This window comes from Gallus gallus, chromosome 1 (genome assembly GCF_016699485.2).
Source record: "Gallus gallus isolate bGalGal1 chromosome 1, bGalGal1.mat.broiler.GRCg7b, whole genome shotgun sequence".
Classification (NCBI taxonomy): domain Eukaryota; kingdom Metazoa; phylum Chordata; class Aves; order Galliformes; family Phasianidae; genus Gallus; species Gallus gallus.
The window spans coordinates 88,616,871-88,643,655 of NC_052532.1; the positions used below are offsets into that span (position 1 = coordinate 88,616,871).

General features: G+C 42.7%; 1 protein-coding gene across 3 annotated transcripts; it reads left to right on the forward strand.

Annotated features, from left to right (window-relative positions):
* The first annotated feature begins 805 nt into the window (after positions 1–805).
* On the forward strand, positions 806–26,395 carry PLCXD2 (phosphatidylinositol specific phospholipase C X domain containing 2). 3 transcript variants are annotated; one of them, XM_040667095.2, is made up of 5 exons: positions 2,417–2,712; positions 16,415–16,532; positions 16,788–16,875; positions 17,915–18,156; positions 20,434–26,395. In XM_040667095.2, the coding sequence occupies exons 1-5, from the start codon at positions 2,574–2,576 to the stop codon at positions 20,594–20,596; spliced, it is 750 nt and encodes a 249-aa protein (XP_040523029.1). In that variant the 5' UTR covers positions 2,417–2,573; the 3' UTR covers positions 20,597–26,395. The 3 variants fall into 3 exon arrangements, with proteins under 3 accessions (XP_040523021.1, XP_040523029.1, XP_416631.3); XM_040667087.1 differs by lacking the exon at positions 2,417–2,712 and adding an exon at positions 806–830 and having other exon boundaries at positions 16,415–16,875; XM_416631.8 differs by having other exon boundaries at positions 16,415–16,875.
* Positions 26,396–26,785: the final 390 nt, after the last annotated feature.

Consider the following 26,785-nt stretch of genomic DNA (forward strand, 5'->3'; position numbering starts at 1 on the left):
GTACAGATGTGAGCACTCTAGAAGCATGGAAAAATACAGCTTCATACTGACCTCGATACAGAATTAAAACATGTAGACAGAACCATATTTTTCCTGCCTGCTTAGGCATTCATCTCTGCGGCCACATGCTTGGCCATGGAGCTTTTGGACAGACTCAAGTGGTGAGGCCATAGATAATTTGTGGGCTCAGTTTGAGGGGAAAAAAAAAAAAAGTACCATTAGTGCACTTCAGTTCCCTCCCTGTATTATTAATGTACATCACTGCAGGGTTTGGTACTAGTTACAGAACAAAATTATGTGTTCTGTGGAGATGGTGAGGTTGAGGTTTTGGGGAAAGGAGTAGGCAATGCTTCTCATCTTTAGAAAGGCACAGAGAGGATTTTTGGACCATAAGAAGATTCTTCCAGCAGTTCCTGCCAGCAAGTATCTGCACATCGCAGCAGATGCTCGCAGCTGAAGTCTCACCCTGCAGAGCTGATGCATCCCCTTTCCTTGTTAGGCTGACTGCGAGCTGCTGGCATCCTGCAGTCCAAATGCCCTTTGCAGTTGTGGTGCCTAGAAACAATTCTAGCCACGGAAGCCAGGACGCATTATACTGCAGTGTGGGCACGCTGCAACTGGCTGTGAACAAATGAGGTCACTGGGCTGTGGCAGCACCGAAGTAGCTGATGCAGAGGCTTTAGGCCTCCTCCGGCTGATGTGATGGCTGAGGGCCCCTAAGACCTGCTCATGTAGCAGAGGTTACGACAGAAGGCAGCGCAGTGAGACTCCTTTTCCCACCCCAAAGCACTCCCTGCAGCACTCTCGAGGACAAAAGGGAATGGCCTCAGGTTGCACCAGGGGAGGTTCAGGATGGATATTAGGAAACATTTCTTCTTAAAAAGCATGGTGAGGCATTGGAATAGGGAAGTGGTGGAGTCACCTTCCCTGGAAGTATTCAAGAAAAGGGTCGATATGGCACTGAGGGACATGGTTTAGTGGTATGATGGTGGTGGATTGGCAGTTGTACTTATATGATCTTAGTGGTCTTTTCCAACCTTTAATGATTCTGTGATTCTATGAATCTAACTTGCTCCTCTTCAGACTCCTCTCTGTCATACACACGCCATCCTCTCCATGTCATTTGAGGAGTGAGAAATGGAGGATGGTTCTGGTAAGTACACCAAGGGTGCCATATCAGCATTCAGCCCTCATCCTTCCAGCTTTAGACTACAGCTTCAGTTTTTGTGGCTTTCCTAACCACTGCCCACAGCACCTGAGTGGGGAAGATGCACAGCATCTGAGCTGCACAGCACAGCACAGTGGTGCTGAACACAGGCTCACAGCCTTCTGCTGGTGCACACTGAGCAGGCGCATAGCAACACATTCCCTCACAGTGTGGTGACAGAAGGCCTGGGTGCCTGCAGGAATACACAGCTGGCGCCATCAGCAAGGACAGGCGAGCCAGCTGGCACAGAGAGGTGACATTTCATGTAGCTGCCAACATGGAACCCCCATGCGGTACCACCTGCAGTGAGATGACATTCAGACCTCAGCTGATGTGACACAATCTCCAGCTCCAGATTGCGCTGTTAATGTCCCCTGTTCTCTGAGACAGGCAGGCTCTGTGCTGCTTTCATTGGCACGGTGGCACAGATAGAGAAGAAAAGCAGTGATTTTGGTAATTTCACAGGGACTGTTCAGCCCAGAGCAGGGGAGCTGAAGGGAGGCCTCATGGCGGCTGCAGCCCCTCACGAGGGGAGCGGAGGGGCAGCGCTGAGCTCTGCTCTCTGTGACAGCGACAGGGCCCGAGGGAACGGCATGGAGCTGTGTCAGGGGAGGGGCAGCTGGGGGTTGGGGACAGGTGCTGCACCAGACGTTGGTGGGCATGGAACGGGCTGCCCAGGGCTGTGGGCACGGCCTCAGGCTGCCGGAGTTTAAGAAGTGTTTGGACACTGCTCTCAGCCATGGGGTTTGGATTTTGGGTGGTGCTGTGTGGAGCTGGGAGTTGGACCCGGTAATCCTTGTGGGTCTCTTCCAGCTTGGGATATGGTGTGCCGTGAGTCTGTTGTGGGCACATTTCCTGGGGCTGGGTCACAGGAAGACATTTAACTTTTCCTTCACAGACAGGCAAGGCAGTGAGAGCAGGGCACGCAGGGAGACACCTGCAGCTATCACGACACGTGTGCCCTGCCGTGCTGCGAGAGCGCAGAAGAACCGCTGGAATGGCAGCGTTTGTGCTTCGCCTATGACTTCCCATGACAGCCCCACGCACGTTCCGACCCAGACACACCCCACGGGCCTCCGGCCGCTCGGGGTTTCGAGGCGAGGTTCCTGCCCTCTCGGCCACACCGTAGACAGGGGCGGGGCAGCCAGCGGGGCAGCCAATGGTCGCGGGGCGGCTGTGACGGCGGTGGGCCGTGCCATGGCGAGCCTTACCGGCCGGGCTGCACCTGTTACATAAGGCGGCGGGCGGCCGCTGAGCGCCCCGTCCCCGGCCGCCCCTTGCCGTTGCGGCCCGGCCGGGCCGGGGGCTGCCGGGCGCTGCCGGGCGGCGCAGTCAGGCTGCGAGGTGGTAGCGGGGCCGGGGGGGGATGAGCCCACCGGGCGGTAAGGAGGGCGGCCGGAGGCGGCGCCGGGCGGCGGGAGCCATGGCGGACGGCAACGCGGACTGGATGGGCTCCTTGCCGGCGGCGCTGTGCAGCTACCCGCTTTCCAACCTGGCCATACCAGGTGAGACGGGCGGGGAAGGAGACAGGAGGCTGGCTGCTGTTTTCAGAGCCAGCGCGGCCCGTGGGCCGCCCCCGAGGTCGTACGTGCCGGTCGAGCTATGGCCTGAAGCAGAGGCTTGGGTCATGGGCAGCCTGGGCAGGTGGTGGGGTTGACCTTCCCACCCAGGTGGCTGAGGCCATGGAAAGAGTTGTCAGGGTGTTCTCGTAGGTGTTGGCCTTCCGGCCTGCTGGATTGTCTTCCTGGGTTTGGCTTTGAGCTATTCAGCCTTGTATAGTAGTAGAACGCATAGGGATGTTTTTCCTTCTTCTCTGCTTATTGCTTGCCCTGTTGGGTAAGGTGATTGGTGTCTTGAATGTTTGTCGGTTCAGAGCAGTCTGTTGTTCCTAAATAGTTAATAGCTGGGATTTCAGGTATTTGGACCAAATCTTTCTGGTGTCGTGCTGTGTGTTCTCCTGTTAGGATTTGCTGTGTTTGGGATTGCACTTGTTAGCTTGACCTGTAACAAGCATGCAGAAGGCCTGTCTTGATAATCATAGAATCCAAGGGTGGAAAAGACCTACAAGGTCATCCAGTCCAACCATCTGTCTATCACCTATAGCTCTCTCTAAACCATGTTCCTCAACGCAACGTCTAAACATTCCTTTAGCACCTCCAGGGTTGGTGACTCCACCACCTCTCTGGGCAGCCCATTCCAGTGCCTGACCACACTCTTGGAGAAGAAGTATTTCCTAACCTCCAGCCTGAATCTCCCCTGGCACAACTTGAGGGCGTTCCCTCTAGTCCTGCCACTAGTTACATGAGATAAGAGGCTGACCCCCAGCTCACTACAACCTCCCTTCAGGTAGTTAAAAGTCTTGTTTCTCTGCAAGGCAATTTCAGTTTGGAATGGGATGGCTGGTCTTAGGATTAAATGTATTAATGCTGATGATAGCCCTAAATAGCCCTTCCTTCAGTTAATCCCTGAACTATGACTTGTTGCTTTTGCTCCTCAGAAGCTAACTAGGAGTAGCATGCTAGGAAGCATTTTTTTCCAACTGGGTCTCTCATTTAAGCATAAATTTTGGAAGATGCTGCTCAAGTTTGGTTTGGTGTCCAAGGGCTTGTGAATAAATGCTTATGTGAAGAACATTCATTGCAGGAGTGGAAGAAAGACAGCTGAAGACACCATTTAAAAGATCTTCCCTCTTTATCAGATGAGTTTAATAATAACTAACTCCTAGTTGCTCCTCATGACTTCAAGTTTAAGAAATTGTCAAGCATCATTGCTTTCACTTTAGATAAACTGACAAATGAGTAAGACAACAGATGCCTCTGAATTTATTTATGAACACAGCTGAATTTGAATCTAAATGACAGAAAAAAAGAAGTCTAGTATTGCTCTTAAGTCCCAGGAGGGAAGATCTTAGGGGTAACTACTGTAATCAGATGGTTCTGATGCTGGCTTCTGATTGCTAGTGGTAGGCTTCCTGATATTAGCTTGATTTTCACCATAGTGCATTAGGTTGTCAAAAACCTTTAGGAACACGTCATGTAGAAGGTATGGGGAGATGTTCCCTACAAACAGAAGGACTTTCTTTGCTGTAGCAGAGATGACCAAATGGCATTTAAAGCATGTAGAGAAGGGGAAGTACACTTCCTGTGGTGTACCACAACACCTACTGCTGTATTTCCTAGAGTAGAAGAAGATTGGAACAACTCAAAATGTGGTTTGAATAGACCATGGCAGTTTTTTTTCCCCACTTAACAGTAGCAAATGCATGGTTGTTTTTTGTTTTTGTTTTTTTTTTTTTTTTGTAACTCTGCTTATTTCAACAATGAGAAGGGGTCAGAAAGAAATTGCGCTGTTTCAGTGTCTGTATGCTGTTCTGGTTTGCTGCAGATCTTGAAACTTCTAGCCGGGAAATCATTCTCAGGTATAGTGAATGTCACAATGTCTTTGAGGGTGTAGAACTTTGGTTTTGAAATGTTAAGTGATGGGCAGTGGCAATGCATCAAGCTTGTAGTGGGGGAGCTAAGATAATGAATTCTTGTTTCAGTCATAAAAGCTGCTTTTAGAATGAGTAGTGTTTTTTGTTGGTGGTGGTTTTGTTTTTGTATATATTTTTAAAATACCTGCACAAACTTTGACTTTACTGCATCTTCTTATCTCTTTCCTGTATATACTTTGAGTAACTTATCAATAGAATCACAGAATGGTTTGTGCTGGGAAGGGACCTTAAGATCATGAAGTTCCAACCCCCCTGCTGTAGGCAGGGACGCCTCTGTCTAGGCCATGTTGCTCAAAGCCTGGTCTTGAGAGTCTCCAGGGAGGAGGCATCCACAACCTTACTGGGCAACCTGTGTCAGTGTCTCATCACCCTCACAGTAATGAATTTCCAATATCTAGTCTAAATCTTCCCTTTTCCAGTTTAAAACTACTTCCCCTCATCCTGTCAGTACGTGCCCTTATTAGATGTCCCTCCCAGCTTTCCTATAGGTTCCCTTCAGGTACTGTAAGGTCTCCTCAGAGCCTTCTCTTCTCCAGGCTGAAGACCTCCAGCTCTCTGTCTGTCCTCACAGGATAGATGCTCCAGCCCTCTGATCATCTTTGTGGCCTTCCTCTGGACTCATACCAACAGCTCTGTCCTTCAGTGCATTGCTGGCTCGTGTTGAGTCCTTCATCAACAAACACTCCCAAATTCTTCTCCTCAAGCCATTCTCCGCCCAGCCTGTATCTGTGTTTGGGATTGCCCTGACCCAGGTGCAGGACCTTGCACTTGACCATCTTGAACTTCATGAGGTTGGCATGGGTCCACCTCCTAAGCCCATCCAGGTCCTTCTGGATGGCATCCCTTCCCTCTAGCATGTCAACTGCACCACTCTGCTTGGTGCCCTCTGCAAACTTGCTGAGGGTGCACTTGATCCCACTGTCCACATCACCTATGAAGATGTTAAACCACTGGTCCCAGCACTGGTGAATAGAGTGAGGAAAGTAGAAAAGAAGGGGTAGTGGGTAGATGATCTGGGATTATATTTTCTTATTTTTTAATTAGTCCAGTAATTCTTCTGCTGAAGTGGATTTTTGGTTGACAAAGCAACCTTTATGGGAGTCAAGGTGATGTTACTAGCAGTATGCAGGGAAAGGGTTATATAAAACAGTTTGCTGTTGGGACATCTGTTTACAGAAGCTGAATATCAATGACAGCCTATGGTATCTTCAGGAAATCTGAAAGGTAGGCGTCAGCTCAGATGAGAAACGTTTTTATCTGTGTGTAATACCTGTATGCATTTATGACAGGTGTGGCTTGCTTTTGTCAGTTGTCTCTTGTGGTGTTTGCTTTCACCACATATAATGGAATCAACTGTTTTTTTTGGATTCTTTTTTCTCCTTCTTCCTTCCAGTTTCTTGTTGTATACAGGACTAGGGATGCAATGCTATTGGTGCCACTGGAGCAATTGGAGCCCTAGAATTGGTTTTAGCTCTAAATAAAGCCAGTATTCAAAACCCTGAAATGATTGGTTTTGGACTTGCAGCATTTAAAGATATCTATCTATCTATATATATAGATTTAAAGATATAAGATATATTATATATATATATAAAGAGATTGCAGGATGGGACTATTCAAAATTAAATAATTGTTAATATAGACACAGACAAAAAAAACAACACTCAGATTTAAATCAGTCTACCACATTGCAGGTAATACCATTTTAGCAACCCTCTTCTATGAAGGGTGTCTGCATAGAGTTCTTTATCTAGTGTAAACCATTCTGCCTTTGGAGCTGTGTGTTTTCACTGACTTTAAAGGTAGCTGTGACCTCTGGGATTCCTTTTTAACCAAAACTGTTCAATTTCCCTGAATGTGTTGTGAAATGTGCTACCTGAGGAGAGAGTAAGTCATTATTCTTTATTTGCCCAATCCTAAGAAGCAACTGATAACAAGCAGTGCTTAAGATGGGTATTCTATTGGGTGCACCCACTTAGTGCTTACATGCTGATTTAATTCTGTGCTCAGAATAGAGGGAACATCTGGGGGGAAAAAAAAATTGAAGTCATCTTCAAAAGCTTGGGTGCAATCAGTTCTAATATTTGGGCTTTTTTGGAAACACTGGGGATTACATTCTAAACCAGCTCAGTGCTGTGTAGGGAAAATAGGTGAGTTTTTATGTCTGGTGTGATGAGGGAGGAAGTCTTGCAGTGAGTAATTGAAAGATGTCACATAACTGAAATGTCATCCAATTGTTTGCATATAGCTAATTTTGTCAAAATTGTCTCTCTATCTTTAACATGTTACGACATTATGTGAAGCTCTTCAGAGTTTTTTTTTCCTAATTAGTCCTCTGGACTAATCCACTTTGAATGAGAGTTTAAAATGAGCTCTTGAACATGGATTGTAAATGTGACCCTTAGCAGGGTAATGCATAGCGTTGTGTATGTATAGGATTTAGTTTAATCTCCAGCTATTTTGCTGTAAGCAATCTTATGGAACTGCGTAACTCTTGACTCTTGATATTTTCCTTACCCATCTCTTGACCTATATGTTTTCGGGGGTGGGGGGAGGGGGGGGACAGAAAGGGGTGGATTTAAGGAAGAAGGGGACAGACTCTTTATCATGGTCTGTTGTGATAGGACAAGGGGAAATGGCTTCAAACTAAAAGAGGGGAGATTGAGATTGCATATATGGAAGAAGTTTCTTACAGTAAGGGTGGTGAGGCACTGGAACAGGTTGCCCAGGGGTGTGGTGGAAGCCCCATCCTTGGAGACATTCTGGATATGAATGTGATGAGCTAAAAGGTGACAAATCTGTTTTCCCTTGGCTTTTTGCTAATAATGCATTTACTCAATCATGAGTGGCTTATTCAGTCTTTGAGTAATCAAGAGTTGTGATACATGAGGTAGACATACTTGCAGTTTTTCATCACACTGTATCTCTGGATTGGTTTCCCATTTAGGATGGTTAGCCAAGAGGTTTTTTCCCCCCATAACTCTGTTTTTCTTTGCCTCATAGAGAAAACTTATGATCAGGTAGTTAGGGATTTACTGGTACACAGGAAAGTAGGAAAGCCCTTTCTTGCAGGAGCATCAAGAATAATTATAGGTGCTACTTTTTAATCCAGCTAAGCCAGCCAAATGCTTCTTGTCTCCTGCTTTGGTTCCTCCATTCCTTCTATCCATTCCATCCCCTTAGAATAAAGGACAAATTTCCTCCTTTATATGAGGACAAAATTAGATATGAGCCCATACCTGCTCATCCAAGGGTGAACGAGTGCCTTCAGCAAGCCAGCTTGATGGGAAATTTCTGGTGGGTGGTGATAGTTTGGTAGAAACATTTTTTTTTTTGGAGCACTAGTTCCTGCCAAAGTGCTTCTCAAGATCACTGTTCATGTGGGCAGGTAGACCCCAGGGTAAGTGCTGGAGCATGTGCTGTCCTGAGGGGATGAGAAGGATAATGTAGTCTGTCATGGTGCTGCTGACTCAGGCAGGGAAGAGCAGATCAAATGGCTGTATCTGAGGAACACCTGGTATTGGGGGGGGAAAAATAAACTTCAGTCCCAACTAATTGTAGTTGAAGTGTTTGTAGAAGAGAGCTTACAAAAAAAAAAATGTTTTTTTTTTACTTTAGCACTTTGAATTGTGGTATTAAAGTCAATTCACAGTGATGTTTGTCCTAGATTGTAAGATTTCTTTTTCAATATTGACAGGAAAGCTGTGTTGTTGGATTAGCTTCATATGTATGAGACTGATTTGAAACACTAAAAAATGAAAATTATTCAGATACGAGTACATACAGAGCTGTAGGTAATGCTAGGCAGGGTGTGCTGCTGGAGTGGGTTTGTGAGCAGTCTGCCTCTCAGGAGAGAAATAGGGCAGCTCTGTAGTAATTGCTTCTGACAGGGCACAGAGCCTTTTTGTCATTGCTCAGGGATCCCAGCTGGTATATTAGCACTTCCTGTGAATGTGTGTGATAGCATAGCCAGGGTGTCATCTGAAAGCATTGCGGAGCAATTAAGATGTGGCTCAGTTCCTGTCTGCGCCAGGTTGACTGACTGCTGGAGAATTGCCTGTAGGATGCCGGGCTGTAGGTAGCTAGAGCTGAATTTCCAATTTTCAGAAGCATTTTGTTAACATAGAAAATAACCTTGGCTCAAATGTGGTTAGAATATGACTATACTGGAAAGCTGAATTAGTTGTTGAAATGTCTATGCCTGTTTTCACTGATATCTGGGGAGAGGTGTGTCCTTGGCCTCCTAAAACAGATAAGGTTCATCTGCTGCTCCAAGTTACTGCTCTAGTGAAGCTGCTTAATTCTCCCTACCACATGCAATTTCTTGATTAACTATCTTTGTAACTTCTAATTGAATACGTTTTTCGTAGTTCATTCATGGGAGTGGTGGTATGACTGTGGCCGAAGCTTTTGTTAATACGTGTTCCTGATTCCACCTCCTGATAAGATTGCCCTAAAGCCCTGACAGAGAAACCTATTGGTTTTGAACTGACTGATCCAAGCCCTGTGAAATGATCAACCCTGGAAAACAGAGCTTCAGACAGACGTGGGGAGTGCCTGAGCTGGTGGGGTCTCACATGGCTGCTGACATCAATTCAGCCATGGGCTCCAGCTACTTATACTGTCCTGAGTGGTTAGTGAAAGTCCGATGGGCACCCTGTGTTTAGCAGGCCAAGCTGAAACAGAAGTGTTTACAGAAGATGAAGCAGCAGCCCTGGCAATCTGAAAACTGGCCACTAGCTTCTTATGAGATGTGATGTTTTTTCATCTTTGATGTCTCGACCCTGAGACAAGTGGTTGAACTTGCTAATGCAGCAGTCTTGCTGTTGCTGTGTTCTTGGGCTTGTGTGCCATGTGGACATGCCTGCTGTGAGGAAGAGCAGTCGCTTTTGGGTCTGCATTGTCTTTTCCAAGTAGTACTCCTTTGGAGTCCTAATTAAAGGCATTGTTGAATCAGATAAAATGGCCATCTGTTGGGTTAAAGCTCAAAGGGAAGAAAATCTAAGATTAAAGATAGATTCACCAAGCTTTATTTTCCTTTCCAGTTTAATTGGCTTCTACCGGTCAGTGAGGGCATACCCTTTAGCGGAACACACCTGCATAAATATGGTGTTGGATATGATTTGTAAATGCAAGCTTTTCAGGACTAACCTGTTCAGAAATAACAAGTGACTTCATTACTTGAGTCTTCTATCTCGTATAGCAGCTGATCGTAACTGTTATTTGAGAGAAGTTTTACTCCTAGCAGAGAAAAACAGTTTCTGTATTGATATTGTTTGTTTCTCCCCTTCAGTACTATGTAGAAGTCTTTCTTGCTGTCCTGAGAAGGTTTTGAAAGGGCTGCATAATACAAATGTGAATCATTCACAAGGAGCATGAGAGCTCTTGGTTTGCACATTTCTGGCTAGTCACAGAAAAGGAATATGGGAACCTAAATGGAAGTTTTTCTTTTCAGAGCAAGAGCATCCATTCGGGCTTTGAGATGTTGGAGAGGTACTGTCACTTTCTGCTTTCTCTCTACAGGGGAATAATAAAATAAATGTGAAGTCATGGTTGAATTGCACAGAAATTAATGGAGAGAACTCCGTCCAAATGGATAATCCAATCCAAATGGATTTCTTCCTGCTTGAAGGAGAAGCAGATTAATATGATATTGTGTTTGAGGCAGTCTCACACAGACTTCTCTCTTACATCATTTGTTCCTCCCTAACTCTGCCTTCCACCCCAAAAGGGCTGGGGGGAAGTCACAGTAATCCTCTGACAGGGAGAGGAAGTTTCCCTAAGAGGATTTGGTCTCCACTAGGCTCTCTCCTCTCTAATGAAGCTGTGTTAATAATTCCTAAACAATTCTTTCAGAATTGTATTGAAATATTAATGTGTTTAGATAAACAGTTTGAGGTTAATAATTTTCAATAGGGTGCTTGTTATTCCTGCCTCTTGTCCTTTGGCTTGGCAAATACAAACGAACTATTCAATTTGTTTTCCATTAGTGGAGAGCTTTTAAGAAGTTAATCTTTTGATTAGAAAATCTGGATTGTTAATGACCTAAATCCTGAGGACTTCTAGGCTCCACAAAGCACTTGTGCTTATCCCGTTTTCCCTCAATTCTGGCACATGTGGGACATTTGGTTTAGAGGAGCACTTGTGGGCTTTGATTTGCTAGCATTTGCATCCTGTGTTTTTGAAACTTGGTTGCTGTCTTAAGTGTCTTGGCTACGTAATGTTTGCTACTCCGTCATCTGTGGTGCTTTGTAATGTATGGAGAATGTGCTTTGTATAGTGAGCAAAGCTTGCTCTAAGTCTTGGCGTCAGCTACAGCTAGGGCGATTCTTTGCCCATAAATGACCCTTTAATGTCTTTAATGGATTGGTACAAGTATGTTGACCTTGCTCCTTAGGAATCTTAAAAATTACACGAGGGATTTTCTATCATTTTTTCTATCATGTTAATATTTATTTAGTGTGGACATGAAAACAAATTACTCTGATTCAGTTAAGCTGAATGACTATGTGCTTTCCTGCCCTTTTGCTTTCATTATTGTTTCTTGGCTAGCCAGCTTTTTGCAGGGTTGTTTACCAGCTGCATCTGGCTAGTCCCCAGCCTTGCAGCCAGGGGAACTACTGATTCAACTGTAGGAATGCTTCTATTTAAATAATTTAAAAAAAAAGTTTGCCTTGTTTTCAAGTAATTGGCAGCATGCACATAGTATGATCTTTGGTGGAAGATCTGTTTTGTGTGCCATATTCATACTTGGAACATCTCTTGAAGGTATATTTGCAAGCCATGGGTTTGTAAGGTGATGCTGATTCCTTTCCCTGCACTGCATCTGTACATGGAGACATCGTGAAGTGGAAATCAAAGGAGATCGTGCAAAGAGATACAACCAATTATTGTTGAAATCAAGGCTTAATAACATTGTGTTGATCAATGTCATTGTTTGAGCTACACCATGGATTAATTAGGTTATCTGTGACCAAGTAGCATGACAAATAGAGACATTGCAAAGTTAAGACTTTGCTGCAGATGTGCTGATAAAAGGCTGCTTTCCAACAATTAGCACAAACACTTAAGCAAAAAAAAAAAAGCCATCCAGAACACTGAAATACAATCTATTTAACATACAAATTGAATTGAGTAGCGATCTATTTAACATACAATTAACTTGGGAAATTAATGTAATGAGAATAAAAGGGGGTTTAAAGATATGAATGAAAGTTAATCCACAGTTGCGCTTGCTAGGATAAAATTAAGAGGGCTATCCATCATTTTAGCAATTTGGTGCCTGAGATACCTCTTAATACTTGAACCTTCCCATCTTTATGAGATGAAAGAAATGAAACTAAAGCAGAGCAGCTATCATCTCTTAATCTGTTGTAAGAGCTGCCAGCAGTTTTATTTCCTTTTCTTTATTCTTTTGAATATACAGACTCTTTCTTAAGCTTGTTTCTGTATGGTATGTCTTTGACTTCTGGAAGGTGTGAGCACAGCATTGGTATTATGTCACTGCAACCCTTCCTGAGGTGCTGCAATGTGAACGTTAATCCATTGTCACATGCAGTGGTTCCTCTTTGAGTCATGTCAGTATGCAGCATGTGCAAGAATATGCCCTTGAGGTAATTTGGAGTAGGGGATCTAGCCTCTCTTCCCCCAAAGGACCAACTGTGGGTAAGCTTCTTGGCTCTGCTTTGCCTTCTGACTTCTCAATCTAAGACTGAGATTGCTTTGTTCACAGTCAGCAGGTATAAGGAACATGTTTGAGTCAATAACAGGGTGTAATTTATATTTAAGATTTTGAGTATCATCTGAAATGTTTTGCTGATGTGACTTGAGCTTTCTTGAGAAGGAGGTCAGTGTAACTTGAAGAGATGCATACTGCTTGGTTGGACTGCAGAGACTTTCTCATGCACACCACTCTGCGTGCCACAATGAGAGTAGTTTGTTTTTTTTGCTCTGGTCAGTGACTGTCATCCCCTTTGCTGACACACACATTGTAATGTCATTCAATATTTTCATATGTACTTATATTAGGTTGTAGTTGAGAATGTAGCTAGCACGTCTCATGCTGAGCTCCCAGGAAGATGCTGCTGGTGTGCTCCTTGTATGTGGTGTAGGCTCTTGCCTTTGCATTTGAAACCATGCAGGGTTGGTGTTATACATTGTGCTTTTTTAAATAATAATAATAATAATTGTGCTCAATCAGGAACCAACCTGGCTCATGCCATGGCTACAGAGTGGCTGGGTCTTCCATGGAGCTCAGGTGTAGAGAGGAGAGCAAGGGATTAATTTGACATCATGATGCAATCAGCTTAGCATGTAGGTTAACATCACAACTAAGCTATATTAGAAGTCAGTGGCTGAACTGGGAACATAACACAATGATCTGAAATGAGATAAGGATTCACACCATCCACCAAGCCCTTATCTTTTTCTTAGCTGCCATTGTAACATCCCCAGTAATGTTGCTTCAGGTTTTTGGTTCACTTTTTTTTTTTCCTTACTGAAGTAGAAGCTTTCAGACATAGCTTGGATAATTCTCGCAGTTGGCGGCTGGCCTTCTGTAGATGGCACTGAGGAATCTGGCTGCATTCCTGCTGTGTCTTACTCTCCTCAGTACAGATGATGCTACCCTGCACTGTAAGGGAGGTAGTCCTCTGCTGAAACAGAGAGCTTGTTTTTCAGATGCTCTAGCGCAGATTCTCTTTGATTCCATGTATGTGTTGACTTCGTTGTAAATGAGAAGTCTCGCTTCTGAGATTCTTCGGTTGAGGCAATGCAGGATTTTTAAGCATCTTCTCTAGCTAGAAGCATGTCACACAGTTCGGTTTCCCTAAATAGCTGTCCTGTGGAGGAGCCCAGTTCTTAAAGTATGTGTTGGAAAAAGCTGCACTATGCACTTAGCTTTCTTCTGGTTGTTTTCTGTAGCTCTAAATAGAACTTGTTCTGCAATACTGCATGGAGAAATTCTGCTTTTTGTACCTCTCCATGTGCCTCAAATATGGCCATCTGCAATGGAAGGAAGCTTCTGTAGCTGTGAAATATATTATCAGACTTAAGGAAACAAACTGTTTCTTGGCTTGGATTTGTGTAGACAAATCCTTACAAGTTGACAACAATATATTTGATGCCAGATAAAGTTGTTCTTCTGTTTGTTCCTAAGGCATGTATCAGTGTCACTTTGAGGGACCATAGCAGCAAGTGACTTCTCTAGACAGAGTTCTTTGCATAGCCATGGTTATAATTAAAAGAAAATATTTCTTATGGCTTTATTCTAACAGACTTAAAGGAAGAAATTGAAATGAACTGAGAACTTAAAAAGAAAATTACCGAGTGACTTACTAAGAGGCAGAAGACCATCCCCTTGCAAATGAAGTCTGCTTTTCAAATATTGTAGAGGACTGAAAGACTCGTGCTTTATAGGGAGGTGTGTGAAACCTCAGTGCCTGTGAATTGCAGCTTCCTTTATGAGCAAGGCTTTGTAGGGCACCTTCTGAAATGTCTTCATTAGATGTTTGATTGTGTCAGTGGTGCAGTATTTGTTCTGGTTTACATATGTTGGGGTGGAAGAAGCACTCCTGAACTGACAGCTGCTTCTTGATGTGGTTTATTGTGACAGCTTTTAAAAACAGCTTTTTTGTTACTTGTCACTTGCTTTTCCCCATGACTGAAGGGAAAGCCACATAAGAGGCATCCTTTTGCAAAGACCAGGAAGGATAGACAAGGAGTGGATCAGGAATTATTTAAGTATTCTTTTATAGAGCCTCGAAACAAAATTTTACAGTTCCTTTTCAGAACTTTCAAACTAGTGGAAGTTCATGCAAAGAAGAGTATGTTTAAGCTTGTTGTGAACCGGTGCTTGGTCTTTACTTCCATCTGGGTTTAAAAAACCTTGCCAAGGTAATCCAGTTGAGATCATAATCTTATTTACATCTGACCTTGTATGGCAAGAAATGCATAAGCCTTCAGGTGAGCACTTGTACACAAAGGGCTTGGATAAAGAGGTGCTATGGACTCAAGTGTTGTCTTAATCTACAACTCCCATTAGGATTTCTTTAAGGAGTTGTATAGTGGGGTAGGGAAGAAAATTCGGGAAAAGTAAAGCCATAGGAGTGAGAAGGTGAAACTGGGCCATGCAGGAATGGAAGAGGTCAATGCAGGCAGTGAGGTGTGCTGTGACTGCAGCCATTAGACAGCTGGAGGAAGAGCTGCTTGTGGTGAGCAGGGGGTGAAGATGCCTTCCCTGTACTTCAGCTCTGAGCTTGCAGGATGTAGGTGGGGATTGTCTCTGTGGAAAAGTTGCTGTCCTGAAAACAAACAGGAAAGCAGAAGTGTTTAGAGCTTCTGTAATATTTTCTAGATGGAGTTTCACAGATAAGTTGCAGCTTATTGGTCAGAATGCAGGTGACTGATGTAAACAGTTGGAAATGTCCAGAAATCCTCAGTCTGTGGTAGATCAGAACCTGCCCATCTTTAGCTTTTGACTGTCCCACTACCAAGAGAACAGATTTCACTGCTCAGTGATAGCTCTTCACTGACTCGACTCAGCTAGGGATATTTCTTTTGTCTTGCAAGCTCTTATTTTGGAGGGGTTTATTACTTTTGAGGTTTTTTTAATTGTGTATTGGATTACGAAGTTTTTTTGTAGTAAGCAAAAAATTCTTATTGCAGCTGCAATTTCTTTGCCAAGGCGCACATTACATTCAAGGGGCATGTGCTGATAGTTTTGATTATAGGTCTTCCTTTTGATGAATTCTATATTTGTTGTATATGAGGCTACTGGAAGTCACTGCTAGATTGAAGAGAGAAAGGTGAGCTTGTTCAGCAGTGTCTAACACCAGTTTAACATGAGACTCCAACTTGATTGAAAGAAAATCTCAGGCTTAGCGGGTGTTACCTTGAACTCAATTGTTTCACCTCTGAGTTCAGCCAGTCTTTGGCCACTCTCCGAACTACTGATCATTTCTTTACCATTTTGGGGCTAGCGAAGCATTCTAGTGAAGCACATGCATGTTAACATCCCTCTGTCTATCATGTGAATGAAGATATCTGTTCCAGAAACTTTGAAATGGTCATGATTGATTGGATTTATCAGGTAGAATGAAAATTAAATCTGATTTTCTTTCAGTGAAATTGGAGTCCCATCTTAAACCAGTGATCCATCAGGCTCTAGGAAAGCTTTGGAGGTAGCTTGACAGCTTATAGATGGAGAAAGGAGTTTGGATGGAAGTTTTCCTTTACCACTGGTGTTTGCCTTGTGGTCATAGTTTTTGTAGTGCCTTGATATTTACAAAAGAACACAGTTTGAACTCTGAGAACTGTACTTTCATAGAATCACAAGGTTGGAAAGGACCTATAAGATCATCTAGTCCAACCGTCCTCCCATTGCCATTGCTACCGCAAGCCACTAAACCGTATCTGATAGCTCCTTCATCCAGACACCTCTTGAACACTGCTGGGCATGGTAACTCCACCACCTCCCGGGGCAGGACATTCCAGTGCCTGACCACTCTCTGACAGAAGTTTTTCCTTATGTCTTTGTTTCTGTACAGTTGAGGAAAAAGGGAAGATAAAGTATAAAAGGATTGTCTGAAAGAGTTGAGTGCAACTCTTTTCTGGCCCTGCTATGCGTGTATGGCCTTTTTTACTTTACAAGGGTATGTGTGATGAGGAGAGTCCAAGTTCTTCAAAAACTAACTATTCTTGGCTTTATTTTCTAGGATCACATGATTCTTTCAGCTACTGGGTTGATGAGAAGTCTCCTGTGGGACCAGACCAAGCCACTGCCATCAAACGCCTGGCCAGAATTTCTTTGGTTAAGAAGATAATGAAGAAATGGTCAGTAACTCAAAATCTGACTTTCAAAGAGCAATTGGAAGGTGGAATCCGCTATTTTGATCTCCGTGTATCTTCCAAGCCTGGGGAAATAGGACAGGAGATTTACTTCATACATGGATTGTTTGGCATTAAAGTATGGGATGGACTAATGGAGATTAACACCTTTCTTGAGCAACACCCCAAAGAAGTCATCTTCTTGGATTTCAATCACTTCTATGCCATGGATGACAGCCATCATTTCTTCTTGATCAACAGGATTCGCTCGGCATTTGGATCCAAACTTTGTTGCGTTGAATGTGTAGAATATGTGACGTTACAGTACATGTGGGAGAAGAAGCATCAGGTGGGGGAAGGATGATCCATAACTTTTTTCCACAGTCAAAAGATTCAGATTTAAATAGCTAAGTTGGGTAGGATTCACTCTGAGGTATTGGCCCAGGGACACTACTGGTGGCTAATATAAGCTTGCTGAGGACTCATTAAATAGTTAAATGACAGTATTCTCAGTGTCTTGTGTTCCTTACCAATGTTGTTCTCTCCCTGAGAGAGCACGTTATGCTGACTTCTACTGAGGATATGATAAAATGTCATCATTTTGGTGTATTTAAAGTATGCATGGTTCATCATGACTAAGGGAAGCTAAGAAACTTCTAGCTCCTTTGCAGCCATCCACATCTACAGTGGCAGGACTAAATGCCTCTTGTCCATAGACTGAGAGGATGCAATTTCAGTGACTGCACATAATTCTTAAACGCCAAGTTAAGTGAGATTTTTGAGGATTTCCTCTAAACTGGTACTGACTTACAAGTCTGCTAGGGACCAAAAAAGAATCATTTGTAAGACTGGTTTATAACAATGATGCATCTTTGTACTACGCTCTTACAGAAGGCTGCCTTACAAGGCATAAAATACTGATTTCTGATTTAGAGAAGGTTTTGCTGAAAGTCAGACTGACTGTAACAGCATTTCACTCTCCTCTCACTGAATGTTATTAAAATGCTGGATAGCCCAGTGTGCTTTAGCCATTTGACAAAAGTTGCATGGGAGATGTCAAGATAGCTAAAATCCTTAACTTCACTGGTTATGTTCCCTGACAGTGCTCTGAAATGCTTTTTAAGGAGGGTGCTTAGAACTGACATTTCACTATGCTTCTGGCCATTCTTTCATTTTTAAACTGATGACCCTTAAAGCCTGAAGGAATCCTGTCCCTCACATCTAATACAAATGATCTCCATCCTTTGTTAGTAAATTTATTGATGATCATGACTCAGGAGTAATTTCTTTGCTTTCTCACTGCTGTGCTAGCTCCAGGAGTAATGCATAAGCCAGTACTCCATCCTGTTTCTAATAGCTATTAATTCTATTTTTCTTGTTTCTGTTAGGTTCTTATTTTCTACCACTACCCCTTGTATCGAGAATTTCCCTTTCTATGGCCAGGGAATAAAATGCCAGCACCATGGGCTAATACGACCAATGTGCACAAGCTCTTACAGTTCCTAGAGACCACTCTTGAGGAACGAAGTCGTTACGGAACTTTTCATGTTTCTCAAGCAATTCTCACTCCTCGGGTGAAAACTATTGCACGACATCTGGTCCGTGGCCTAAAGAACACGCTTGTTCACAGGTAAGGACTTGTCTTGATTTCTCAGTTCTTTACTTCAAGTGTTTCATGTTGAAATGGCACTGAGTAAGCAAGAAACTATAGTGTTTGCTTAAAAGGTCAGTCAGCAAGTCTTACTTTTAGGAAGCATGCAGTCCTACTTCATTACTGTTGCTGGGCTGAGATATTTGCAGTCATTAAAAATCAGTAATTATTGAAAATAGAGCTGTAATGGGGTGTAAGTATAAGTATGTTTTGTGGTAATTGGGGCTCTTGGGAGTGTGATCCCACAAAACATGGGCTTGTTTGCCAAAAATCACCAGAATTCTAACAGTCCTGGTGGAACCCAGCCTCCTGGTTTATTGTTTGTCTGTTTTGATGTTGCTAACAGATTGTCTGGAGATAATGTTATTAAATTCTAAATTAACTTGTGTAGTTGGGCACAACTGCCTTAATTGGCTCTGTGACTCTCACTGTGATGATCTCCACAACTGTTCTTAATGTTAAGCAGTGAGATAAGCACGCACACATCTATAGCAGCTGGTTTGTGTTTACTTCATGGGAGAATCATTAGTCATCTTATAAGAGTGTAATTTCGAATCCAAAGTCAATGTAACTTATTTTCTTTAGAAGCCTTTCTACAAAGAGCAAGTGCTGTAGTTTAGCAATCACAGAAGTTGCCTATAGAAATGTGGAAATTCCAGGTGAAGTGTAAATCGTGTAAGTTTACGTTTGGGGGCATTAAGAGATCATTAGATGCAAAATGTTTGAGAATGTTGTCAGGTATCCTCTTTGGGCTTGCTCTTTGCCTTTCCTGGTATGTGATCAACATCGAACACTAGATGGTGCTCAGGTGCTTTAGGACTGGTGCTTACTGCCACAAGTTGCTAAATGCGAATACATGTGGTTGGTAGGGTTACTAACAGTAAGCAGTTCTGACTTATATCTCTAGTGTATACTTCATGTACTCTTGTCTTGGGGTTAAAGTTAGCAAGATGACACTGAATTTGTTTCCAAACTAGTGAAGATAATAAAAAAAAATGAAATAAGCAGTTTTGTTTCAAGTAATTTCTGGTACAGACCTGGATTTTTAGCCACTGAGAGGCTGGAAACCCTGCTCAGCTTCCTTCTGCCCCATCCTATCATTGACATTTACCTGTTGGAACTGTGAAAACCTAAAATAGAGGCCGCTGTTTGCTAAAGCATGATTGCTCCTGTGCATTTATACATGCTAGCTGATCTGTATGCACAAATCTGTCTCTGCAGTTATGTCTGCTTTCTCATATGGAAATTCTGCCCTGAGCATGAATATTTAAACATTCTGGAGCTCTTGTTACAGGAGAAATGTACAGTGTTCACACTCAGCTGACTAAAGTGTGTCTCCCCTTAAGTATGAACAGCACCTATTCCTCTACTTCTCCCTCTTTCTTGACAAGTTTCTTTTTCTGGAGCAAGAGCTGTGGAACATCTTTGGGTTTTTTCCTCCCTGCCCTGTTAGCCAATCTGCATGTCTGCTATCTTCTCATTGAATATATGCATACTGTGGCACTAATTAATTCGAATGCATTTAGTCATTTTTCTCTGTGCTGAAAACTGAGACTTGCATACTGAAGTTCAAAAGAACTTGTCCAGACTCCTGACATGCTGTCAGTCCAAGAAATGACTGAAACTTCTCCCCACTGAGACCTGAAACAATTCCTGGCACACCTTGCCATTCTCTAGTTACAGCAATGTATGGTGGGATGCTGAGCCCTCACAGTCCTGAAGGCTGGATCCAGCTTGGGTTTCCCTCCACTCATTGCTCTGGGTGGCTGTAAGGTGTTTGGTAGAAGAGCCACATGTGCTGTCCACAGCTGCTTTTTTCCTGTGTGCTCTAAGGGGGAGGTGGGCGTAGGGGCATCTTGTGCCAGATGGAGCCTTGCTGTGTGCCAGTCTGAGATGTGAAGCTTTTAGTTCAACATGTACTTGTTTGAAACTGAGCCATTCTACCATTGTAATGCAACATTTCATCCTGAAGCACAGTCTGCTAGGTGAAAATTAATTACTTTTTTTTTTACAGATTTCATTTTGTATATCTGTTGGTTGGGTTTGACTGACCAATGTTGCTGTTTGACAGCTCACAACTGCTTGCTATGTTAAGCAGTTTTCTTTCCACTCTGGTCACATTTTTGGGTGGCAGCTGGGACCTGATCACAGATGAGAACATAATTTGCAAACAGCATGCTGTCTTTGAAATAAGCAGGGTACCTGTAGAGGAGGATATCTTAAATATTTAATTTTCTTTCTTTCTCTTTTGTCTAGGAACCTGCCCATGATTTTGAACTGGGTGAAAGCACAGAAACCAGGTGTGATGGGCGTTAACATAATTACATCCGACTTTGTGGAGCTGGTTGATTTTGCTGCTACAGTTATTGCATTAAATGACCTCCTTCTAGAAGAGGATGATTCTTCAAGTAAATCCTGAATGCTGCGTCCCACTTGTACTTATCAGTGAAGATCTTTCAACTATGCTCAACTTTTAAAGTGAAACCTACTGTAATCAGTTAATTTAAAACGAAGTTTTCCAGAGGAAATGTGGTTTAAAAATTAAATTGTATACAGGAGGTTCTTTTCTCCTCAGGCTCTGTGGATCTGAGTGGAACACAGAGTACCGGCTGAGTGCTGCTGCATGTCTTTTTGTGGCTGCATGTTTGACTAAGTTATGCACACATCTGTTGCAGTACACAGTGTTTTGTGCCTGCCAACAAGAGGCTGGCCTCTGAAGCAGATGTACCCACTTACTGTACGTATCTCCTTGGTGACTAGTCTCACCTTGTCTCTGTGCATCCTGCTTTCTTTCAACTCAAGGACTCAAATCAAGGATCATTGCTGATCCCTTTGTAGCAGTTTTACCATTGCAGCTGAGACTTCTTTTTTTGGCCATATCAGGCATAGCTGATCTCAGCTAGATGCTGCACTTGTATTCATCACACTGTTTTAGACACTACCTCTGACTTAACTGGGGAGGGGAAAAAATAAAACAACCAATACCCCTGTTGTTCAGGGAGAAGCAGTTGTTACACTCTTAATATCTTAAGTATCCTTTGGACCCTGGATGCAAAGACATGGCGTACACTGCCTCTTTGGTGTCCAAACTCTCCTTCTAAACTCCAAACTCAAGTAAATATTTTACTTTAGTTCTTTACTGTGGCCACGCTTTAATGTGTCTGTCTTTTGACATTAATTTGGAGAATATTCCAGTCCTTAAATTATCAGTATTGTAACTCTCAATTCTGAATTCTTGTTGTGAGACAGTTAAACAAAACAAAAAGCAGCGACCTTTCTTTGATTTGCTGGTCACTTTCTTTTTATTCCATCAGGTTTTGTGGGGAAAGTCTCTCACCCAGATGGTCCTTCTATGAAAGGACCTACGGAAGGAGGCAGGCTAAGTGGGAATTTGCGTGGTATTCAAAACAGTACTGATAAGGAGTGCTCTAAACTGAGATACAGGATCTGAGTTTTACAGTGTGACAATGAATTCCAGAACTGGACTCATGCTATGCTTGCGGTCAGAGCTCCCACAGTTATGTGGAAGGAATTTCCTCGGCCTTTACCCACTTGTGACCAAGTAAGCTGTACTCACAAGGGCTAGCAGGCATCAGTGCTGAGTGTAGTCGGAGTCATTTTTGTTGATGCACAACAAATGTGACTGTGCTTCAGCCAAAGATGTCACGTTGATACTTCTGAGCACGTAATTCATGAGCTGACAGCAGCCCTGTGATCTGTTTATCTTGGGTTAAAAAACAACACAAGTGACTGGTGAGCAGATACTTCTTGGTTGTCTTCCTAAACCAGCTGTTGGTGCATTAATTATTCAGTGATTATTAACTTGTATTAATCTGTTCATAAGAGAATGGATCGTCTTTAAGGGTATTTTATTCAAAAGAAAAACGAGTCTCTGGATTTATTATTTATCTTATTGTGTGTCTGCTGCTGTGATGAGACAGCACAGAAAAATCCCAAACTATTTTGTTTGTTGGTCACATCTGACCTCAGGACTTTATCTAAAGGTTTGCAAGCCTTCCACGTGAACCTTGGCCAAGTTCTGAGCAGGCTGTGAGCTGATTTATCTTATCTACTTGTTGCATGGTTTTTGTTTGAGTTATTTGCATTTCTTTTAAACTGAATTAAGCTGAGTCTTTTTTTCCTTGGAGGTTGGGGAGGTTCTGTCTTTCAGTCTTTCTCTTCTCCTGTTGAGCATCAGTAAGGCAGGGCCAAGTAAATAAAGCAGTCCTGGGGAAATGAAGCTCAACTTTCTAGTTTAAAAACTTTGTTTGACAACTCCAGCAGCAGATTTCTATTGCTGTTTTCTTGTTGGTTAAACTCTCAGGACTTGTTCTGATCAGTACTATTTTGTTTGCAGAGTTATTTAAAATACCTGTTTTTTTTCTTCAGCTGAGATTTGTTAATGTACTTTTGGCATGGCCAAATCCAGAACTCCGTAATAGTATTAAATGTACAGTTTCTGTTTCAGTGGTCTTCTAGCTACAGATCATCTTAGAGCAGTAAAACTTACATTAGGTGCTGATGAGGCAGAAACAGAATGTTTGCAGTGTTCTCTACAGAGCTAGAAGGCAAGATGAGAAGGTGAAATAAGTATCATGTTTGCATTTGACCCTTAATATGTTTTGTACTGTATATATCTACCTCCAAAAGAGATTTATTCAGGGTTATCTACTACTTATATTGTGTGTACAGAGAAATGGCTGTGGTGTTAGTCTTTCTGTTCTATTTATTTGAATAGAGATGTGATGATTGCAACTCAGGGTTTTGGTTAAGTATTTTTGAGTACAAACTCAAGTTTTTTTAACTTATTTGCCGTTGGCTCTAACCCCTTGAAATGGGACAAAAGAGTTTGAGGTGGTAAGAGCATTGTTAGCAGCGGGATAAGAAATGGAAAATAGCTTTAGGATTAATTGTGAAGTAGGAGGAGAAACTCTTCTGTAAACCTAGCCCCCCTGGAGAAGCTCCTGTTGTTTCAAAGCAGTGTTTGGTGTTCTGCCTCTGTGAGGAACCTGACTTACTCAGTAGGAAGTTGGTGACTGGCAGGTACAGTTGCCTGCTGCAGGACATTTTCTGGACAGTACTGATGTTTAGAATTGATTTTAGGGTAATTCCAAACCGTCCTAAGCAGCAAGAACTGCCTTTCTCCTGTTGCACATCATATCCCATAACAAAGCTGCTCATGTAACAGGCTTATTTCTCTCAGCCCCCACAGCATATCCAGATACCCTCACACGCTTTGAAGATGAGCTTCTCTCCAACTTGGCCTTTGAGTTGTGGGCTCTTATTTTCCAGCAGTATAGAACTGACAAGGAAGAGGTGACCTGGGCAGGAAATGCGAGTGAGGGAGGTAAGGCAGTAGGCAGTATCTCCATCCCACACATGAGGTGTGGCAGTGCTTAGTCAAGTTTGTGGCAGCAGTGCGGAGCAGGTCTGGTGAGTGCTGGTGGTGGGCACTGCTCATACTGAGAAACTCAGCTGAGTCCTGCTCTGAGTGGGCTGCAGCTGAGCCAGGTGTGGAACAGCAAGCAGACAGCAAGGCCGTGTGTGACCCTAAGTGAAATGAAGATTGGCATTAGTGCAGGAGAACGTTAAGGGATCTGTGTGGTTGATGCAGACATGCATCTGTTGAGCGTGGTCATAGCTTTACTTGCTTCTTCTCAAAGCAATAGGATTAACTTTTGAACGGTTTAAGTTGAAAACTCTGTGGGTAATTGAGTACTTGATCATTTTGTAGGTGCTGGGAGAGGAAAAAGCCCATATACTAATAGCTGCTTGAGGCAAAATACTTGAAATGTGTGTTCTTGAGTAATTATTTATAATGTATAGTATTATAGATTGTTTATTTGCTGTTTCATGGCTGTCACTTCAGCATCCGCACACAAGGAAGAGAATGAGCGCACTGGCGGTGTACCCATGCTACTGGCACTGAGCACTGCCATGTGTGCCTGAGGGCTGTTCCTGAGGCTCACAGACCTCTGTGCACATCCTGGTGGGGAGCAGCAGAGAGAAGAGTATCAGGAGCATGGGAGTTGTAGTGTCTTACTGTATGTTTGTAAGTGAAAGATAAGAATTGTAACTAACTTGATTTTCAGACTTATCAGTCGCTTAGCTCCTTTTTTTTTATTTGGCAAGGGGAAGCTGAGCTGAGAGTTGTAGTTTTTTGTTTGCTTTGTTGTTGCTGTTTATTTGAGAACAAAAGGCAGATTCACATTATCCAAGTTTCTTGCAGGTGCTTTGCTGTGATGGTGAAAGTCCTGCTGGAGACGGTGCTGATAAAGGATGTTTTAGGGGCACGGTGGTCAGTGACATGCGTCAGATTGGGGATCTCTGAGCAGGATAGCAGCTTCTTTGTAATCAGCATTTCTACTAAACTGTCCTTTTTAGGGAAGAAAGGAACAACTGAGGAAAAATGGGATCATCTGCTTCTGACACCTGTTTTCTGCTGTGTTGGTACTGTGATAATGTGTTGATGTTCAGGAGGCACTCATGCCGTAACGGTAGAGTTCTTAGAGCAGGGACTTCTGTTCCATGTAGGGTGTCTGCCAAGGTACTTATCTATTGTTCTGATCTGGTTAAGCCTTGGGAATATTTTCCTTGTGTACCTGTCTCAGATGTCAGAGTTCATGTGTACAGAGTTCAGTGCGTAATTAGCAGTTCTCATTTTTAGATATTTTTTTCAAATATGGGGGGTGGTGATCCTGGTTTATAGTAGATTAAACATGAAAGTCAGTTGACAGAGCACATGAGACTTGATCGTTACTTGAATATGAAATATTTACTAGAGTCCATATGCACTTTCATTAAGACTTTCAGGAACACTTGAGTATATTGTAAGCCATCCTTAAAACTTGAGGACCTCTTCTTGGGATGAAACATAAGCTGAATTTGTGGTGGCAACTTTGAATGCAGGAGAATTATTCAGTGTGAAGACCAGAACTAACCCAGAACTGTATTCAAACTTCATACTATATTGAGATGTAGTCATTTTAAGAGAGGAAGAGGAGATTTCTTGCTCTTCTAGGTGTATGATGGAAGTTCTTCCACTGTCTGGTAGCCAGAGCATATACTGCTGAAGTAGTGGAAACCTGCTGGGTGCTGATCTTTCTAAGAGTCCCAGTTCAACTTGCTGACAGAAGGCACTATGGTAGGAGTTCACTGTATGTGAACTGGCCTCCATCTACTAGTTATTTTACAAATAACAGCTCTTGGCTTTTAACAAGTCTGTGATTGGACCAAGAGAAATGCACATCCATGCATTTTTGTCGAAACACACCAATATTACTTGGCTGAAATGTTTTCAAACTCAAGTTAGTTTTATTTGAATACAGGTTTGAAAAGCTGTTTTGCAGTAGTGAAATGCTTCACGTGCTGTCGCTGGGAGGTGTAAGTGCAATAGATCTGTTTTGACTTGAGCTGATAGAAGAACCCAAGCATATACTGGAGAGTGAGTAGACTTTGTGCTAATAATGTGTATGTTGGGCTAATGTGGGTAAGAATGTAGCATTCTACTTAGTTGTAAGTAGATGCATGATAATCTTACTAGCACTTTGGGTCAGATTGTTTAAACCAGTCTCTATTTTACACTGTTAAAAAGGTCAGGCCCACTGAATGTCAGTCTCACTGAAGAAGTATGTACCCGTAAACATTTTCTACAAGTATTTAATCTTATAAACAAGCTTTAGCTCTTAATTGTAGTGCCTGGATTAGCACTGTCAGCTTAGTTGTTTGCTGAATCAAATTATATTTGATATAATATATTTATATTATAAAAGCTTACGTATTGTGGTGTTCAGTGATACAGTGCTGCTGTTATGCTTTGTAGACCTGTGATAATTTACTGTCTGTCTCTCAAATGCAGCTGTAATGTGTTCTTAATTCTTAGGGAGAAGTACATTCTCTATCAAAGTAATTTTGACTCTTCAATTTTGCTGAATGTCAAATGTATTTTGTAATTGAAATTTTTGTTTATACCCTCAGTGGGAGGGGGGGTAAAAGAATCCAGGTGAAGAATTAATTACTTGCAATTCATATTTTGTGCAATTTATCTTCTTTTGTTTGGCCATTCATGCTTTGAGTCTGTGCAATTCAGTCTTGTGATACCAGGATGCCTCACTTTAACTGCAGATAAACTTGAGGTTGACATCTGTTTTTTCCTGATTTATTCTGCATCTATATCATTGGGGTTTTTAATCCTGAAAATAAAAGTATATTGAGATAATTCCATTGTGTCTTCTATACTGCTGACTGATAAATGAAGATTGCATTGGGTCACTGGGGTTGACTAGGCTTGTTTTGTTTTTTTTTCTAATTCAGAATAGTGTCACTGAGAGTCATAGAATAGTTTGTGTTAGAAGGACCCTTCAAGATCACCTAGTTCCAAACCCCTGCTATAGGCAGGGACACCTCCCACTAGACCAGGTTGCTCAAAGCCCCATCCAGCCTGGCCTTGAATGCTTCCAGGGAGAGGGCATCCACAACCTCACTGAGCAACCTGTTCCAGTGTCTGATCACCCTCACAGTAAAGAATTTCTTCCTAATATTTAATCTAAATCTATCAAGCTCAAGGTTTATTGAGGTGCCAGATCTTGCTGCACTCATGCCCCTTAGG